Source organism: Sparus aurata, chromosome 20 (genome assembly GCF_900880675.1).
Source record: "Sparus aurata chromosome 20, fSpaAur1.1, whole genome shotgun sequence".
Taxonomy (NCBI): domain Eukaryota; kingdom Metazoa; phylum Chordata; class Actinopteri; order Spariformes; family Sparidae; genus Sparus; species Sparus aurata.
Window position 1 is genome coordinate 27,453,828 of NC_044206.1, and position 20,533 is coordinate 27,474,360.

Genomic DNA, 20,533 nt, shown 5'->3' on the forward strand with positions numbered 1-20,533 from the left:
CTGCAGAAGCTTCAATTAATAACAGACGTCTGATAATAATTCAGTCTTTACAGCCTCTAACAGCATCAAGCAGAGTGAGACACAACACACTGTGACGCTCACAAACAAATGAGTCAACTGGAGACATCTTGTTTCTTTATTTGCTCATTTTAGATATTTTAAAACTATTTATTTAGCTGTCTGACTCTGAATAAGAGAGCGGATTACATGTGGCTCGTTTGGTGATAATGCAGGACTACATGTGGACTGTGAGGTGAAAGAAACATGAAGACGGTCATGAAGAAAAGTGAGTCTGTGAGAACAAAATCTCAAAATCTGGTTCTTTTTTTTAACATCCGCAGCAGCATCGTCTCTGAGAAGCTTGTATCTCATCATCAGCTGGCTGATGACAAAATAAGGAAGAAGAGAAGAGAAGCAGAAACGACGAGTCAGACAGACGAGAAGAGGCTGACGGTGGAGCTGGATATGGATCACCTGCTGATGCTGCTGCTGTTGCTGTGGAGCTCAGGTAGGATTCTGCTTTAATGATACATGTGTGAAAGGTGCAAAACTGTAAAACTACTGAATTATAGTCACAGTGCTGCATTCAGAACCTCACTGTAAAAATAGAACATTTCATGTCATGATGATTCTGTCCAACACAGTCTAACCATTTACTGATTATCATCAACATATTATTAAAACTATTTGCTGAAATGTCACTAAAACTTACCAGAATCCCTGTAACCGGACATCTTAACAGGAAACAAACATTGTTCTTGCATCACAGAGAGGACACATCTTTTTCTAATGAAAAACACTCAATCTCAAATAAGTGATGATGAATCATGAGGTCATAAAGGATGAATAAATGGTGTCTCCTCAGGATGACTGGCTGTGTTTCCACTGACAGTGTTTGTTCAGCTCACAGCTCAGCTCCAATCAAAATTCACTTTCATATCTTTCTTCTCTGATTTCCTCCTCAGGACTCCAGGCTGAAGGCAAGAACACCTCGACAGGTAAACTGAGAACATTAAAGGTCCCATATCATGAAAAACAGGTTTTCTCTGGTCTCTACATATATAAGCTGGTCCTCCCTGAGCCTGCCGACTCCCAGAATGAGGAAAACAAGTGAGTCCTGCATGGTCTCTGCAGCCCACCCACTGGTAACAGGGAGCTCCTACAGGCTGTTCAGATTCTGCTCCTGTTGTTACGTAACGTTACGTAACAACAGGAGAGATTTACATAGACAGGCCTCCTATGCGCAGTGATATCTGAGAGGGCGGCGTTCATCCCCGAGGTAAAGTTCCGTGTGTCCAGCGGAGAGACAGCAGTGTTAAGCAATGCCGTGGCTCAGAGCTACACACACACATTACTCTGTTGTTGGTTATAAAAATCAACATCAGTGTCTATATTCTGTCCCAGCTACAGAACAACAGAAGAGTGTTTCATTTTTAAAGACAACGTGCCGGCTGCGGTTTCCTGTTAGCTGGTATGTGTGTGCTAACCACTTCACATCGGACTGCTTCAGTAACGAGTGTCAGTAACTACAAAGCTGGCTTTTCCTCGACACTGACCCTCATAAAAGGATCAGTCCCAACCATACTGGACCCAGCAACTGCACCCGAGCCACTGATAAGTGTTGTCACGTTAAGATTGTATTTACAGTTGCCAAAGAACTATAATTTACCTTTATCATTAGCATGAGCTAGCATTAGCTACATGGTAGTAACTGTAAAAACACATACAAACAAACTAACATTATTCAGACACACTAACCATTCTGAAACGTCCTGCTGCAGCCGCAGAGTCTGTACTTCTTCAGGAGCCTCTCCTTCTGGGTCCCATTCTGGGTCATACTGGTTCGGTTGAATGACAGCATCTTGGCGAGCCATAGCGATACATAAACATTAATATGGGACCTTTAAGATAAATGCAGAGGATGGATGAACAACATGTTTGACTTTGAGCCCAGAGATACTGATCACATCCTGTTTCCTAAAGCGGCTGAAAGTCGATGTTGGTTTATCTTTGCTGAAGCTGAGCAGTTACTTTAACACAAACCACAAACCACAGGCTGCCCCTCGACACAACCAAACCTCAAACATGACAGAGAAACCGACGGCTCATTAAGTAGGAACATCGACAAGAGATATTAAAAAATGACAACATAATAACATGATATCTCCTACAGTTATGTTTCACATTAATAACTGCAGATGACGCAGAATAAATGAGGGACAGAGTTCAGTTATCAGCTTCATCTCATCAGACACATACAGCCGGACTGTGTGGGTGACTTCCTGTTTCTTTCACGTTCCTCCAACACATCCTTGTCAGTCAGCTCTCAAAACTCTCCACCCTAAAAGTGAAATGTGACTCTGCTGCAGCAAAAAGACACCTCTGACAGTTTGTAACGGGAACATCCAGCGTCAACAAAACAACGGTGGAGGCGATGAACGAGTAATGTAATCATGTCAGCACGACTACGTGTAACACCGGGAACACGGACTACCACAGCAAGACTAGTGCAACGTTTAGATAGATATCTTTAGAATTGCACTATAGTCTAATGTCTACGATCTACTCTGACCCACTGATCCTCACACGTATCCCACAATCCTGTGTTTTCCTGCAGGTGCTCAGTGTGAAACCTCAGCCAAGGCTGACATCGTGCTGGTGCTGGACGGCTCCACGAGCATCAGCCCTACGTCCTTTCAAGACGTCCTGTCCTTCATCATTAACATAGTCAGCGCCTTTGACATCGGCCCAGACAGAGTCCAGATTGGTACCGTTCATTCTAACACCAGTACTCATGTAGGGTTTATAGTCGTGATTGTAAAATATGCTGTATGACACTGCACAGTTTGTAAGGTTTTTATAAAGGCTTTTTAAATATAACAGGAACATTAAAACAAACGATCATCACGACCTTAACAGACACAAGATGAGACAAATACATTATGTATTTGTCTCATCTTGTGTCTGTTAAGATGAGACAAATACATTATCATTATAATAATAAATACAATAATTAAAACAATACTTTTGGAAGACTGACTGTATAGTTAGAGACTGTAACACATCTTTAGTTCATTCCTGTGTTCACTGACTCTAAATTGGTTTTATTAACATCACTTTGTCTTCTTGTAAAGAATATAGGAACGGACTGAGTGACATGCTGTTGTTAATTGTTATTCCATAGGTTACTGTGCTGAGGCTGTTATGTTCAGTTAAAGAAGGACTCTTTAATGCAGTTCTGAGTTACCAAGTTTCCTCAGTGTCAGTGAAGGTGTCATGTGAGACTCCTGGAGGCCTGAAGCCCGTCAGTCACATCGTTACCTAAGAGACAGGATGTAGGAAAGATTACGTGCCTGTGACTGACCAACAGTTAGAGAGTTTGGTTGTTACCTCGTCCAGCTGATGATGAGCATGTGTCAGTCTACGTGTGAGGGAATCGAGGCGAACTGTTAATGAACCAAAAGCAAAGAGACGTTTAGTAGTGTGGTGTTGTCTACAGCTGACAGCAGCCTGTGTGTGACTGCAGCAATCACCAGCAGAACCCTGGATAACCTGTAGTAGCTTCATTATTGTGAGACGCTACAACATCATCACTGTCACTTTGGGTCAGTGTGTCTTTGTTGTTTCACACTTTGCTTTGTGTTTTCTGCAGCTCTGGTTCAGTACAGTATAAAGCCAAAGACACATTGGTACTTGAACACCCACCGGAACAAACAGGCCCTGCTGGCAGATGTATTCGGGATAAAACAGCTTCAAGGAGACACTTATACAGGTGATTTATCCATCCATCTTCTTCCGTGTTATCCTGGGCTCGGTCGCGGGGGCTGCTGTCTGAGCAGGGACACCCAGACTTCCCTCTCCCCGGACACTTCCTCCAGCTCCTCCGGAAGGATCCAAAGGCGTTCCCAGGCCAGCCGAGCAACATAGTCACTCCAGCGTGTCCTGGGTCTTCCTCGGGGTCTCCTCCCGGTAGGACATGCCAGGAACACCTCCCAAGGAAGGCATCTAGGGGGCATCCGAAACAGATGCCCGAGCCACCTCAGCTGGCTCCTCTCGATGTGGAGGAGCAGCGGCTCTACTCCGAGGTCCTCCCGGGTGACAGAGCTCTTCACCCTATCTCTAAGGGAGCGCCCCGCCACCCTGCGGAGGAAACTCATTTCGGCCGCTTGCATCCGGGATCTTATTCTTTCAGTCACGACCCAAAGTTCATGGCCATAGGTGAGGGTAGGAACGTAGATTGACCGGTAAATCGAGAGCTTCGCCTTTCTGCTCAGCTCTCTCTTCACCACGACAGACCGATACAACGACCACATTACTGCGGCCGCTGCACCGATCCACCTGTCAATCTCCTGCTCCATCCTTCCCTCACTCGTGAACAAGACCCCAAGATACTTAACGTGTGGGGTCATTTGAGGGCACCCGAAACAAAATCTAAATACTGCACTATTATACAAAAATATAAATGCAACATTTTTTGCACCCATTTCTCTCACAAGTTGAAGTAAACTATTGTATAATGGTTTCCTTTTTTATGTAGACAAAGTAATTCTTTCGGATTTTGAGCACACAATTGTTAAAATCCAATAAGATAAGTCATCCACCTGACAAGTGTAGGACATACACTGCTTGATAATAAAGGTAATTAATCACTGGTGATTAATAATACACTCATAAATGGGGCACCACCTCCGTTGTTTAATTACTGGAATGATCGGGAGGAAATTATTCCAAACATCTAACTGCACAAGTTTGGCTTGAAGAGTCTAAATCAATTTCAAATCAATTTATCTCATATTCTGAAGCAGTGACTTCTTTGCACAGATCCATCCACATTCTCCACATTAAAATTTCCAGTTTCAAGTTCCAGACAACGACAAAAGGTTAAATATATGTTTATTAACTAAATATTTCAGGGTAAAATAAATTAAATGACAATTTTAGACGAACAACAACAGATAACAGAAGAGGTAAAGACTGTAATAAGCAAAGTTATAAAGTTATGTGACCATCTGCAGATGGTGAAGTTAAAGGGTTGGGTTTTTATGTATTAAATATTACGGGAGTAATTTTTAATACTAACGAGACCCTAATCTTCGGTTTGAGTGATGAATGAGTCAACCTCTGAGTCCCCAGCCTCTGCTTCCTCTATGGAAGGCGTGTCAGTGGGATTGAGGAGATCTTCGAAGCATTACTTCCACCGACAATGTCCCCAGTCAACAGCTCCCCACTTCCACGGTAAACAGTGTTGGTGGAGGACTGCTTCCCATTCCTTTGGGTCCGGATGGTTTGCCAGAATTTCTTCAAGGCCGACCGGTAGTCCTCCTCAATGGCCTCCGCGAGCTTTTCCCTGACCCAGATTTATATTGAAGTTTAAATAATTTATGATTCAGTCTTTATAATGCTAGAAATAATTACCCAAACATTTCAACTCTTCTTTTCAATCGTCTCTTTTCTGTCATACAGGATCTGCTCTGAACTACATCCTCCAAAACATCTTTCAACCAAATGTGGGAATGCGAGCGGACTCTGAAAAAATTGCTGTCTTAATCACTGACGGAGAATCCACTGACGACGTGGATTCTCCATCACAAGAGCTGAAGGACGCCGGCATCGAAGTCTACACTGTTGGTGAGTGACTTTCAGTTTGAACAGTGAGAAGCAGCAGAGAAAAGAAAAGTCTGGAAAGTGAAGATAAGGAAAAAGGAAAAGGAAAAAGTGACTTTAATAAACAGGTAAAGAATATTTCAAGTTTCCCCCTCATGATGCACAACTGACTGCATTTGTCATTAATATCAGTTAATGTCTAATGAAAATGGAGTCACACATGTTTCAAGTCTTTTCAAGTCTCTGAAAATGATTTGATTGGTCGACCAACAGCTGCCAGGAGGAAGAAAGAGAAGCTGAAATTATTGTTAGCTTCAGCAGATAGTCGACAGTAATGTAAAGTAGATATGATTCATAATGAATGAGATTAAAAATGAACAACCATCAGTCAAAGGTTGAGTTTGAATGTCAGGAAACCACAATTTGGATAGTTTGCCACCCAAAAGGTTTCTTTGTTTTGGGTCTCATTTTAACTTCTTTCAGGTTTTGACATTGCCAGAGAGATACAGCTGAGGTCCATCGCCTCTGATCCTGATGAAGATCATGTGTACATTGTCAAAAACTCTCAGTTGCTCCGAGACATCGTCGACAACCTCACCATCAACCTCTGTGACAGCATTAAGAGCTCAGGTAGACAGAGAGTCCGTCATCATGACACCACACATGTTAGAACCTCACTGGTCCACTGGTGTCAGAACCAATAGCTACATATCAGTTTTATTAGCTGTTACATAAACAACCAAGTTTTAGATTCTAACAGTGAGATATTCTTATAACTCGCTGATCCTGATGTTAAACATGCTGTCTGATTTATATTGAGTCAAAACTTTGCCAAGATGGGTTCAAATACCTGAGTGGTAGAAGCAAAACTTTTCAGCTATGTGGTGAATAATTAAAAAACTGCTCACCTGGAAAGACTGTTGGACTCACCTGCTCAGGTAGAAGAGGAGCTGCAGCTTTGATTTCTGTTCTAATGAAACTCACTTTATTCTTTTACTGATGACTCTCTTGTCTCTGTTCAGAACGTGTCAGGTTGGTGGGAGGATCCAGTCGCTGTGCAGGAGCTCTGGAGGTAAACGAGGAGAATGGAGACCAGTATTTGGCTCTAACTGGACTCTGACGTCAGCAGATGTCATGTGTAAAGAGTTGTACTGTGGATCTGCTGCTTCAACAGGACGGAGAAATGAGTCCTCCAACAGAGCTGCATGGCAGATCAGTCCTGACTGTGTGGAGTCTGGATCTGCTCTGAGGGAGTGTTTGTCATCAGGTTCCTCTTCTTCCATCATAAAGATCACCTGCTCAGGTAAGCCTACCAGGAACATAATCTATGTCAATGATCCTCCAGTTTCTTGGTATGAACTGGAACATGTTCTGACTTCAGATGTTGTTATCCGGTCGAGTGTTGAGACTCAGATGTCGGTTCAGCAACGTGACAACTTCGATCTAAATAAATGTTCCCATGCTGTCAGAGTGGGACTTGTTGATCCTGGTGCTCTGGCAGCCCAACAGATCCTCTCAGCTGGAGTTGACCAAGCTGACTCCAAAGGGTCAGAACCAGGACCACAAAGTCCCAGCTGACAAATGGGAACAGTTTTGAAACAGTGTTCAGTCCAGTTGGGAAGGCTGGCTGCTCTACTCAAAGGTATTCCTCATGTCAACATGTAAGGGTCAATTCCTGACACCTGGCACACCTTTGAATGGGTTACTGGGGTTTCCAAAATGTCAGAATTGGACTTTTGGCCACAGCAAGTCAAATCGAGCTATGCTGATTTGCTTTTTCATCACTACTTACTAATTAACTGCTTCAGTTGAAAGTAGACTCGGCGTGTATTCTCCACAGAGCTGCTTCTGCTTGTGAAACTCAACCAAAATCCACTCCGGTGGTGGTCGTTTGTTATAATAACACATTTATTTTATCTGACACACAGAAATATTCCCCGGGTTCTGATGACGTCATAAACAGAGTCCTGCACGGGTCTTATTTTGCAAACCCGTACCCGCCCGTACCCGTCGTACTTAAAACCGCATCCAACCCGTTTCCCGACAGCAGCACAAATTACATTCCACACCCGAGCCGACCCGCTATAAATTGATACCGACGCCCGACCCGCACCTGAAGCAAAATTAGACTGACGCAATTTTAAAAAATGAAAGTAAGCCAGCGTGGGGAATGGGAGTTCTGGGAGGGCGCAAGCACGCATGAATGAGCTCATATGAAATATACCGTATTGACCCGAATATAGGACGACCCTGATTATAAGACGACCCTGATTATAAGACGACCCCTCTTTTCAAGACTAATCTTCAGAAAAAGACTCTGATAACCAAAATTCATTTCTCAATAACAAACTCACATACCCTCCTGTCAGTCTCTTGGAAGCGGCCGCTTAGAGGACCACGATAAGCTTTTCTCTTACTGTTAGCGTTTTCAGATGGTCTTTTTGGACCCGCCATCTTCGGACGTTACACTCCGTAACTCCATATTTCTTGGCTGGCTGACAGTTGTTTGGCGCCTCCGCTGCATTGATCACCATTATCTTAAAATTAGCATCATAGCTCTGCCTCAGATGTCTGTTAACTTGCCCCACTTGATCCACTTTGCTCCGTAAAATCACCGCGTCTCTCCATTTTTCATCTCCTGTCACTTCTTCTTCTCCGCTGTGATTGACAGATAACCGCAGCCACAGTGTCAGTGACGTCTCTACAATAAGATGGCGCCCTCTGCCATTGCGGTCGCGTAGCGACTAGGGGTGGTGAAAAAAATCGATTATTGATTAATCGCTATTATAATATTGACGATTATGATTCGATTATTAAATTTCCAGAAATCGATTTAAATTTTTTTTTTTTTTTTTTTTTTTTTTAAATAGTCCTCTTACTGGCTTCCGCTTCATGGTCCACAGTCTGGAGCCAAGATATGTTATTCCATCCCGGAGCTTTTTCACACTTAAATCGATTCTAAATCTTTACAAGGAGACAAACCTTTCCGTGCAAGAGTCCCTCAACTCTGCTCACAGGGTAGCAATAACCTGCGATGCCTGGACATCCAGAGCTACAGTCTCATATGTGACTGTTACAGCTCATTATTTCAGCAGCTAATGGAAGCTAATGTCCTACGTACTTCAGGCGAGAGCTATGGATGATAGCCACACAAGCACAAATATGTGTGAGTTTCTCAAAGCAATGGCAGACGAGTGGGGAACAGAGAAACACGCCCTGGTTCTCGTCACCAACAATGCTTCTAACATGAGTCCGGCTGCTGAGCTTGGCAGCTTTCTTTTAACAGTGAAACACTACATTTAAAACAAAGTAAAAAATAATAATTTGGATATTACAGTTACACTATACAATATTGAAGGTGCTGTGAGGTGTTACTCAAAAGCTAAGTAAAATAATTCAGCAGCTGACTGATATTAAATGGAAGATCAATAATCGTTAATAATCGAAAATCGATTTGTAATCGAATCGAGACTTCAATAATCGGAATCGAATCGAATCGGGAAATTGGGCCGATTAACCACCCCTAGTAGCGACCCAGACAACTATCAGCATGTGTCAAAGGTTAGACCCAGATTATAAGTCAACCGTCACGACCCCACTTTTTCCATATAATTTTCATCAAAAAAAAACCTCGTCCTATATTCGGGTCAATACAGTACATGCTTATCATTTTGAAATGCAGGCATATTTTTGTAGATGTGTCGCTAATGTTTTTTTTTTTTGCAGCTGACACCATGAAAATGACAATCGCAAAACCCGACCCGCGCTCTCTAGGCGTCCGACCCGATCCGCATCCGTGTCCGACACAGGACATTATTTTTCACCCATTTCATCCAAATTGTGCGGGTCACCCGTCGGGTACCCGAACCCGTGCAGGACTCTGGTCATAAATAAAGATCAGTTTTGGAATTGTCTCTGTCTGCAGACTCTGTCAGGCTGGTGAATGGGACTAGTCTGTGTTCAGGCAGACTGGAGGTGACGTCTGACCAGTCTAACCAGTCTAACCAGTCTAACCAGTGGTGGTCTTTAGTGTGTGAAGCCGACTTTGACCAGCGGGATGCAGAGGTGGTCTGCAGGGAGCTCGGCTGTGGGGCTCCTTCGGTCCTCTGGGGGGCGCTCTATGGAGAAGTGGAGGCTCCGATGTTGACCAAAGAGTTCCAGTGTGAAGGCAATGAGTCTGCTCTCCTGGACTGTAGGAGCTCTGGCTCAGCTAGAAACACCTGCTCACCTGGAAAGGCTGTTGGACTCACCTGCTCAGGTAGAAGAGGAGCTGCAGCTTTGATTTCTGTTCTAATGAAACTCACTTTATTCTTTTACTGATGACTCTCTTGTCTCTGTTCAGAACGTGTCAGGTTGGTGGGAGGATCCAGTCGCTGTGCAGGAGCTCTGGAGGTGAAACAGGGAGACTGGAGGCCGGTTTATGACTCTAACTGGACTCTGACGTCAGCAGCTGTAGTCTGCAGAGAGCTGCACTGTGGGTCTGTTGTTTCAACAGGACTCAGAAATGAATCCACACTCAAATCTGCATGGGAGATACGTCCTGACTGTGTTCAGTCTGGATCTGCTCTGAGGGAGTGCGTGTCACCGATGTGGTCGTCCTTCTTCCTGGAGGTTACCTGCTCAGGTAAGCCTCAGTCACATAACACACTCCATTTGTCATCCAACAAAATGATGTTTGGTAGCTGCCAGAGACCAGCAGGAATAGAAAACAAGACAAAAACAAGAGGAACTGACATGAAAACACACAGAGAGGATCAGAGGAACTTATTCTCTCAGAACTGAATCAATCAGCGACGTGTTAAAGTGACGTCAGTGATTTTAGAGGATCTGAAGTTTATGTTTAATGAGAGCTGTTGTACTCATGATGTCATGTGATCTGAAGTGATGACTGAATGTGTTTCATCAGGTCCAACAGTTTCTTACATCGGTCTGGTCAGACTGGTCGTCCTGTCTCTGGGTCTGCTGCTGCTCATCACTGTCGTCTGTGTCACCCATCAGGTAACGTTCACCGCTCTGTTGATCAGAGCTCCGGCTCAAATGAAGCACTTTGCTTGTGAATACTGAACTGTGTGTGCTGTCGTGTTTCTCCAGACCACCAGGGGGCAGAAGCCGGACCCACAGGAGCCCATGGAGCTGGATGATTATAACCTCGGTGTTCACAGAGCTGAAGAGGAAGGAGGCGAGGCAGCAGAGTAGGACCTCCAAAGAGCTCATCAACCCTCCATCAGCTCATTACCTGTCTATACACACTCGCTAGCATCACATACAGCGACATCATATTTGTGCTTTTATCATTTCTATATAAGTGATCATTTACAGGTTCATTAGATCCATTTTTAATCACCATATACTCGACTGTAACAGTCCGTGTTGTATTGTTGCTGCAGTCCCATTAATTAAGACTCTCTATCTTTATCTGTTTGGGGCTGAATTTAAAAATCCGTCTGGACTGACTGCAGTGGATTCAGATCACCTGAGTGCAGGTGCAGAGACAGACTGACTCCTAATGAATAGGCGAGTTCATGATTTAAGCAGCACTGTGCAGCGCTGCTTAAATCATGATGCATGCTGGTTAAAATGTGTCCACGATGACCTGGATGGTTTCTGCTCCGCATTCGATGTCACATGATCTTAAGTTATCGCAGGAGCAAGGCGGCTGCAGAGCAGGTGAGCAGTTGCTCTCCAGGTACTGCGTGACTCCTAGACCCACCCTTCATGACGTCAGGACTTTGCCCTTATTGGCTCTCATCTACGCTGACGTATATCACTTGTGTTTCGATGAATTTCCATATCCATAAGCGCCTCTTTTCTACTCAGATATCACATACTTTCAGATCAGTAGCAGCCGTGTGGCCGCACCTGTGGGACAGTCACCATGAATAAACCTATAAAATCCTTCACGTAACACAACAACCCTGAAAGATCAGAATCAGAATCCTTCTATTGTCATTGCACGTGTACAACGACATTTTAGCAGCATCTGATTATTCACACAACATAAAGTAAGTAAGAACAAGTAGACAAGTACAAGGCATTAGTGCAATGTAAGTATATTTAAAACAGTACAAATATATAGATAATATGTACAGTGTTACAATTATGTGATGATGATGTCGTCAATAAACTGCTGAGTTCTGTCACCTGACTTGTGGTGATGATGGAGAAGTGGTTACCTGCTGTGTCCAGTGTTTCTGTACTATCCACTCTTATTGGCCCTTTCTGTTCCCGTCACGTAGAGTCTGACTTCACAGCAGCGTTTGTGTCACCGCCCCTGCAGTCACCAGCAGATCTCGCTGCTGCAGGAGGTCAGCTGGAGTTCAACTTAAACACGCCTAATGAGTGACAGCAGCTCGAGACATTCCCCTCCCAGCCAATCAGGGAGTGATGACGCCCTTTTGTGAAGGCTTCAGAGAGGAGGGGAGTGGCACCCAGGCTGGACTCACTCTCATTCTGACTCTGTCCGTGACACACTGCAGACCTGATAGACCGTCAGCCAGAATCTCTGGACTGTTTAGGCCCCATTGAGGTTTCCTTGCTGCCCTGTTTCATTCTAGTTAAGGGAAGTTGTGTTTATTCTTCAGCCCAGTTGAGTGACCACAAAGGTCACCAGTCAACTAGCTGCAGGTTTTCTTTGGTTTCTTTATCTTTGGTTTATCTTAACTGAACCTCTTCTTACTTAAGCCCCTCTATACACCATCAGTCCTCTCCAGTTTCTTTTATCAGGGCCCTTAAAGGTAGTGCTCTCCCTCCTGATTGGTCCAGACCTCCTCCTGTTCCCCTTTTATGTAAAGGGACTCAGAGTCCTCCTGGTCCAGACTGGGACTCCACTATCTGGATGTGTAACACAGTACTGATGCGGTTTTCTTGCCATGTTTGGTTGCCGTTAACCTCAGCCCCAATGTTAGTCAAGCTAACAGATGGCTGAACAAGCAAGCATCCAACTGTCTACAGCAGCTAAACTCCATGAAACAACAGGGAACAGGTTTCACTGTCAGGTCTTGGTTGTCAGGTCACCATTGGTCTTAACTGCTGTTAGTGGTTCATTTAGCAACAAATACGCTCATCTATTTATTAGCTCCTAAGCTCCCATCCACACCTGCCCCCCCCACACAAAACAGATAATAAGTAACCTGTTGATGGTCACTGCATTCACCCCACATGTTCCACATGTCATCCCATCCCACAATGGCCTACCTACCGACCAACAAGCTGTAGGTTTCATCGGCATGGTAACTAATGCTGCACCCTCACCTGCTAGAAAAACAGATAACAGGTTTATTACACGGCTCTTCTTAATGCTGTAGAATGCTCCATTCACTTGAATGGGGCTTCTCAATGTTCGGCGGTCAATTATTTTCATAGAAATGACGGTCAACTATTTTCATATAATTGACGGTCAACTATTTTCATATAATTGACCGCTGCTAAGCATATTTGACCGTCGTCAAGGAAAGTGGCCTTCTTGCTTCTGATTCACATATTTCGTAGCACTCCGCGCTCTAAATTCTTCACTCATCACCCCAGCATATTCGGCCGCTAAGCGACGCCAGCTGATCTGTAACCTACTTCATATCGGAAAAAACATACTCCTAGGCCACTAGTATGGATGAGTTTCACATTAACTTAAAGAAAAAGAGAGGAAAGCAGTGAAGAGGGAGAAGTGAAAGGGCAGAAAGTTTTGGATGACAGAGACATCGACAAAATAAAAGAGGATCAACACGAACTGAACACCAAAAAGAGCACGGTATGGGCCATGTCAGTTTTAAAGGACTGGTTAAAGATTGAGACATAAGAGATTTAATTAACCTTTTTAGACAATTTTGTGCCAAAACACACAAAGACGAACTAAACCACCAATAATTAAGATTTAATCACACATTTTAAAAAACACAAAAGAGAAAGAAAACAAGAAGTTATGATGAAACAACAACTCAACCTGCCGTGGTTCTTATAGACAAACTAATGTTATTAACTTTTCATGAAAATATTCCAATTAAACAGTTTCTGCCCCTAGTGGACCCTCATGTGTGTCTTCAAAGTTGATTTCTAAAAAATATTTTTCCACAGACATCAAAACCAAATGGGTTCTCTCCTGTGTGGACTCTCTTGTGTGTCTCCAGATTTCTCTGTCTTGTGAATCTTTTCCCACAGACATCACAACCAAATGGCTTTTCTCCTGTGTGGACTCTCAGGTGCCTCTTCAGATGATCCTGTCTTGTGAATCTTTTCCCACACACGTGACAACCAAATGGTTTCTCTCCTGTGTGGACTCTCTTGTGTGTCTCCAGATTTCTCTGTCTTGTGAATCTTTTCCCACAGACGTCACAACCAAATGGTTTCTCTCCAGTGTGGACTCTCATGTGTTCCTTCAGACTTCCCTGTGTTGTGAATTTTTTCCCACAGACATCACAACCAAATGGCTTTTCTCCTGTGTGGACTCTCAGGTGCCTCTTCAGATGATCCTGTCTTGTGAATCTTTTCCCACACACGTGACAACCAAATGGTTTCTCTCCAGTGTGGACTCTCTTGTGTGTCTCCAGACTTTGTTTATGATTAAATCTTTTCCCACAGACATCACAACCAAATGGCTTTTCTCCAGTGTGGACTCTGAGGTGCCTCTTCAGATATTCCTGTCTTGTGAATCTTTTCCCACACACGTGACAACCAAATGGTTTCTCTCCTGTGTGGACTCTCTTGTGTGTCTCCAGATTTCTCTGTCTTGTGAATCTTTTCCCACAGACGTCACAACCAAATGGTTTCTCTCCAGTGTGGACTCTCATGTGTTCCTTCAGACTTCCCTGTGTTGTGAATTTTTTCCCACAGACATCACAACCAAATGGCTTTTCTCCTGTGTGGACTCTCAGGTGCCTCTTCAGATGATCCTGTCTTGTGAATCTTTTCCCACACACGTGACAACCAAATGGTTTCTCTCCAGTGTGGACTCTCTTGTGTGTCTCCAGACTTTGTTTATGATTAAATCTTTTCCCACAGACATCACAACCAAATGGCTTTTCTCCAGTGTGGACTCTGAGGTGCCTCTTCAGATATTCCTGTCTTGTGAATCTTTTCCCACACACGTCACAACCAAATGGCTTTCGTCCTTTCTGGACTTGCTCCTCTGTCATCAGACTGGTCTTCTGGTTTTGTCTTTGCCTCAGATCACTGACACCTGACTCAGGAGTCCTGGTTTCTTCCCAGTCACCGTCCTCGTCTTCAGCTTCAGTTCCAGACTCTGACAAAGGTTCTTGCCAGTATTCGTAACTGAAATCGGTCTCAGAGTCTGAAGCCTTTTCAACAGTATTTGCTTGTGGGGGACGACCTGGATCTTGGTTCCTGGCTGGCCGTGGTCCTCTACAGTCCTCTCCATCAGTTTCTGCTTTCATCTCTGTCACATAGCTGCTGACTGGAGGCTCTGCCTCTCTGTTGTCCAGTTCAGCTTTGATGAAATTGTGATGGATGAGGTTCCTCTCCATCCTCTTCACTCTTCATAGGAACAGCAGTGACACCAGCCCAGTATGATGCTCTCCCTCCTGATTGGTCCAGACCTCCTCCTGTTCCTCTTTTATATAAAGGGACTCTGAGTCCTCCTGGTCCAGATTGTGGCCTTTAATCACCAACAGCTGCAGGACATCTGCAGGGAGCAGACCATATAAAACAACTATTAAAGAGAAAATGAAAAATAACTCATTCATATGTGAAGTTTCCTCAACAGATGTAAGGATACAGAATAAGAACGTGTTCAAGAAGAGACGAGCAGTGAGGTTGTCTTTGAAAGAGTTTTTAAAACTGTTTGCTGACATTATTTGCCTTCAACAACTCGTCCAAGTTAAAGTGAAACTCTCGCCAAAAAGCAACCGAGGCTTTCTTTGTGATCGAATATGAGTCAAACCTTCATGTGAATGCATAATTACGACGAAAGAGGCCCTTTTAAAATTTACCATAGTTTCGTTTTCGGGCAAGCTAATTTTCAAATGTACGCTAGCATCAAAATCTCTATTTTTAAAACACTAAGAAGGCTCCACGTGTCATCCCACAGGTTCCACATGTCATCCACAACTACACAGCTTTATATCACTCTTATTCTACTAACTACTCGCACTAGTTTTAGAGAAAAGAGACAAATTAATCCATTACTTCAATATCAAAGTGTTTTTAAGCCAGGTGGATGGAGAGAGGAAGGAGGGGAGGAACACTGGACAGGAAAAAGAGTCAGGAGACAGAAGAGGAAATTTTAGAACATGACCACATGAGTCTGCCTGTGTTAGGGTTAGGGTTAGGGTAACCCTAACCCTTCCAAACAATATTTTTAGAAAATATACTAAATCAGGCACGTAATGTGAAACTGTTAACCAACGTGTTGTATCTAATAGTGTACAGTTCATTAGTAAAGACTGGAGAGGAAGGAGAGCAGCATTAGAAGAAAAGTGTAAAGAGAAGCTGTTCAGATTGGACACTTCTGTCCATCTGCAGAGTTTCTCTGATATAGTTGTTTTCTGTCACAGTGTGCCTGTTAGTCAGTGCTGGAATGTAACTGAGTACATTTACCCGAGTACTTAATTTAATTTAGTTTATTTGATAGGGACAATGCAGGTTAACATAGTAACACTTCCACTCGTTACAAACAAGTCAATGTGACTGATGTTCTGCATACAGAGATTATAGCTAATGCTAGTTCCCAACTCCCGTCCCTAGTGAGGCTTTTAATAGAAAAAAGAAGGTAAGAAGAAAGACATCAAAGTAACATAACAACACAATAAAATGTCCAATCCTTCTAAAATCATACCAAGTCATGACCCATTAAAAATGCATGCAACTCTGATTTTGTTTCAGCCACTTTAACATTTGTATTAAAATCTTAATTTCTCTGGTTAGTTTTATTTCGGTCGGTAGTGAATTCCACATCTGGGAACCCTTTATAGAAAAGGCTGATTGCCCATAGGAGGTCTTACGGCGTGAGATTTTACAGTTACCACTTGCCGTACCCCTGGTGATCCTATCTCTAGTTTGTCTGCTAAAAAGGCTGCACAGCTCATCTGGTGCCAAGTTCTCCAAACATTTAAAAACCAGTTTGACAGACGAAAATTTTAGGAAATTGTCAAAACTAAGCATAAGCACTTATCCATTCCTCTCTATTAGAAAAAATGAGATCAATTAAGGTTTTACTATTTCTTGTTATTCTTGTGGGTGAGTTGACCATTTGTTGAAAGATGTATTTAAGCATGATTGTTTTCAATTTTTGTTTACTTTTCTTGTCCAGCCAATTGATGTTATAGTCCCCATATATAATAGTCTCTGATTTGTTATCAATCTTTTTCATAACATCTTGCAAATCTTTGTAAAAAGAAACATTGTGTGATGGGGGGTTGTACAAAATCACAATACTGAAATTAGTTTGAGGTGATGAAACTACATTCAGAGCAAGACATTCAAGAGAGGTGTTTAGTTGTATTTCATTACATTTAAGGGTATCTCTGATATAAATCAATACAACCCCCTCCCAAAAGATCTGTAATTTCTGTAGCAAACATAACCAGGGATTTTTATCATGTTTGTAGGAATACAATTATGAAGCCAAGTTTCACTCAGACAGAGGTTGGTGGGAGGAGTAACTGTTGTCATGGTGACGGCTTCATTATCATTTAAATAGTTTACAAACATTTGATTAATGTTTGAAGACACAATATGATGAACCTGAACACAATAAAGACAGTAAGTGAATCTGATTCACTTAAGTACAACGGCCAGGTACTTTTCTTGAGTATTTACATTTTATGCACCTTTATACTTCTTCTCCACTACATCTCAGAGGCAGGGGTTGTACCTTTGACTCCACTACATTTGTCTTTTTATTACTTTTTTGATTTAGATATTTTAACACTCCTCCTGTCCAGTAAAAGCTAATTTCTCCAATATCGTTGATGAGGACTGTTTTCTGATGAACTGAAGAATGTTGTTTCTTTATGGGGAAAGAAAATTCTTCTTCTTCTTCCCCTGAATGTAGAAAAACAATCTTGGATTATCTGGATGATGCATCACCACAAAGCTGAAAACAGGCTGTTCTCCTGACTTTTAACTGATAAGTGGTTCTCACAGGACAGCCACACCACAGATATATGATGTCTTATAGAACATGATGCACAGCTGTAGATTCAACTAATCAACGTATGACGGTACCCCCTTTCTCTGTTAGACAGGAAGAAACACTGACTGCAGAGCGGCTTTACACAGAGTGCAGTACAAGTACCTCAGTATTGCTCAGTACAAGTACTTGGGTAAATGTACTTTGTCACATGCTACCAGTGTAAACGTTTCAGGCTGTTAAATGAGTTTTCAGATGCTTTAAAGTTACTCAGCAGTAAAAACTGAGTCTCCATCTCACAGCCACTAACTGCTGCTGTTGCTAGGTTACCACCTGTCTTCTCAGGTAGCTTAAACCGGCTGTGTGGCTGATTTAAGCTAGCTGACTGATCACACACCAGATCTAGCTGCTGTTTGGCAGCTGTCCTGCAGAACCTGTGCTGGTTCTGATGGAGCCATCAGGTTCAATCAGCTGCCTGTTAAACCCCTGTGAGTTCTGGCTGAGCTGAACACTTTCAAACCCTCAGCTGAGCTAGTCAGATGCTAACAGACGCAGAAGAATTACACTTAAACACAAAAAACACATGTAGATGTTTGACAAACTAGCTTCAAACTGCAGTGAAGATGTGACCAACAGCACACAATTAACACAGAAAGTGAGAATAACATTAAAAATGTACAAACCTGATCTGTGTCGCACAACTTTAGGACTGAACCGTTCAAACAACTATGATGGAAGTTCTGCAGATCTGCTGGACACCGAGTCTTAGTTTACCTCAGAGTGACGACCTGCAGAATATCACTGAAGTATTCACCTGGTTACTGCAGAATTATACTGTCTTTAACTTTGAACCAAAACAAACTCATTAATAAACATCATCATCACCGTCACCATCATCATCATCATCATCATCATCATCATCATCATCATCACCATCATCATCATCATCATCATCACCGTCACCATCATCATCATCATCATCATCGAGCTGCTGTGTCACTGAAGCTCTCAGCAGTCGTCGGTCTGACATGTCGCTCAACACGACGACAGAAGTTCCAACGATCACCAACTGAAGCTGTTGCTGGGTTACCACCATGACCTTTATCAGTTAGCATGCTAAGCTAACTTCAGCGGACAGTTTTTACTCATCTTCGTTTGAACTTTGAATCTAAAGTTTAAATCTAAATGAACTCCACACTGTTGTTTCCTGCCGTTCACACGACCACATTGACTCTTGTTGAACTTTGATGTTATTACAGATGATGTGGACGTTTCCCTCTGAATGTGGATTCATCCGCCACTGAAAATAGTCCCCAACACACTCTGTCCTCCTGTTTGTTTGATTCCAAACTACACTGAGCAGCTGTCTTCAGTTATTTTTATTTAAATATATTCCTGTTGATTCCTTTCTGCTTCCTACTGAAGACTTGTTTTAAAGAAGCCTGTTCACATTGATGAATAACTCAAAAACTGATGCGTGTGAAACAATAAGCCTGGTCTGAGCGCCACAGACACGGCGGAGACGGACCAACACGTCTCTGGTTTGGTGTCTAAAGTTTCACCTGCCTCAACCTTTAATTCTTTGTACTTTGTAAAGTGTGATATAAATAAACCCAGCTCTGAAATTCACTCTGCTGGAAGCCACGATGAAAGCTGTAGCTTCTGATGGAGGCAGCGACCACAGAGCTGAGGACTCTTCTTCTCTGCTGCACCGACCTGCTGTCACCACTGAGGGGCAGCGAGGAGGAGGAGGAGGAGGAGGAGGAGGAAGAGGAAGAGGAGGAGGAGGGGGGGGGGGGAGAGAGGAGGAGGAGGAGCTCAGTCCAGAGTTGTTAAGGCCTGAATGAACTCAGAGGAAGAGGAGGAGGAGGGGGAGGAGGAGGGGGGGGGGGGGAGGGGGGGGCAGGAAGAGGAAGAGGAGGAGGAGGAGGAGGAAGGAAAAGCAGGAAACAGTTTGTTATTCTCCGTCACTGCTCAGAGACACACAGACTGATTCAGTCACTCTGACATGAAATGCAAAATGCATATGAATTAGTCGTATAATATACAGCTTTACTTTACCAGTTAAAACACAACTAACAATTATGAATACAGAAATATAGATCAACTAAAACATAAACCCAACTTAATCTATGAGAATAATAATTATCTTGTGGCAGTGAAGTCATAAGTTTAAAATGTGTGTCGGAGCCCAAAACAGTCTTTCTGCCCAGCGTCATGTGTTCATTCAATCCTGCTAGAAGCTTCAATAAATAACAGACGTCTGATAATAATTCAGTCTTTACAGACATTCCATTCCGTTCCGTTCCGTTTTCTTTTCCGCTTATCCGTGAGGGTCGCGGGATGTTGCCGCTTTTCCCCCCTAAGGGGTTGCGGGGCTTACTGGGGCCAAATCCAGTTTCACTCTATGGGCGTAGGCCAGGGTTCACCCTGGATGAGTCGCCAGTTCATCGCAGGACCACTCTTTACAGACATCTTGTTTCTTTATTTGCTCATTTTAGATATTTTAAAACTATTTATTTAGCTGTCTGACTCTGAATAAGAGAGTGGATTACATGTGGCTAGTTTGGTGATAATGCAGGACTACATGTGGACTGTGAGGTGAAAGAAACATGAAGACAATCATGAAGAAAAGTGAGTCTGTGAGAACGAAATCTCAAAATCTGGTTCTTTTTTTTAACATCCGCAGCAGCATCGTCTCCTCTCCTCTCCATCTCCCCCCACGGGGCTGCCTGCCTTCAGGATCCCGTCTTCTGGGCCCAACAAGCTGTGGAGAGCTGCAAGCTGCATTGGCAGCAGGCCCAAAGAACTTCTCCTCGTTGCAGCGACACGAGGTCCTGCCAATCTGTG

General features: G+C 43.3%; 2 protein-coding genes across 5 annotated transcripts; one reads left to right on the plus strand and one right to left on the minus strand.

Moving 5' to 3' along the window:
• The first annotated feature begins 6,684 nt into the window (after positions 1-6,684).
• On the plus strand, positions 6,685-12,277 carry LOC115571498 (scavenger receptor cysteine-rich type 1 protein M130-like). Its single transcript, XM_030400942.1, has 5 exons — positions 6,685-6,907; positions 9,530-9,862; positions 9,947-10,228; positions 10,511-10,602; positions 10,696-12,277. Exons 1-5 carry the CDS (start codon positions 6,739-6,741, stop codon positions 10,798-10,800), a joined length of 981 nt encoding a protein of 326 aa, XP_030256802.1. The 5' UTR covers positions 6,685-6,738; the 3' UTR covers positions 10,801-12,277.
• Positions 12,278-13,450: 1,173 nt separating this feature from the next.
• LOC115571491 (gastrula zinc finger protein XlCGF26.1-like) lies at positions 13,451-18,564 on the minus strand. Of its 4 annotated transcripts, none has more exons than XM_030400932.1 (3): positions 18,367-18,564; positions 14,634-15,235; positions 13,451-14,549 (listed from the first exon to the last, which is right to left on the minus strand). In XM_030400932.1, exons 2-3 carry the CDS (start codon positions 15,075-15,077, stop codon positions 13,638-13,640), a joined length of 1,356 nt encoding a protein of 451 aa, XP_030256792.1. In that variant the 5' UTR covers positions 15,078-15,235; positions 18,367-18,564; the 3' UTR covers positions 13,451-13,637. The 4 variants fall into 4 exon arrangements, with proteins under 4 accessions (XP_030256792.1, XP_030256793.1, XP_030256791.1 ...); XM_030400933.1 differs by having other exon boundaries at positions 13,451-13,849; positions 14,102-15,235; XM_030400931.1 differs by having other exon boundaries at positions 13,451-14,129; positions 14,214-15,235; positions 18,367-18,563.
• Between the last annotated feature and the right edge of the window lie 1,969 nt (positions 18,565-20,533).

Coding starts and splice junctions, on each gene's coding strand:
- LOC115571498 (XM_030400942.1), top strand. CDS start 6,739: ATGTGTAAAGAGTTGTACTGTGGATCTGCTGCTTCAACAGGACGGAGA. Junction 10,229..10,510: donor CCTGGAGGTTACCTGCTCAG/GTAAGCCTCAGT, acceptor GTGTTTCATCAG/GTCCAACAGTTTCTTACATC. Junction 10,603..10,695: donor TCGTCTGTGTCACCCATCAG/GTAACGTTCACC, acceptor GTGTTTCTCCAG/ACCACCAGGGGGCAGAAGCC.
- LOC115571491 (XM_030400930.1), bottom strand. CDS start 15,077: ATGGAGAGGAACCTCATCCATCACAATTTCATCAAAGCTGAACTGGAC.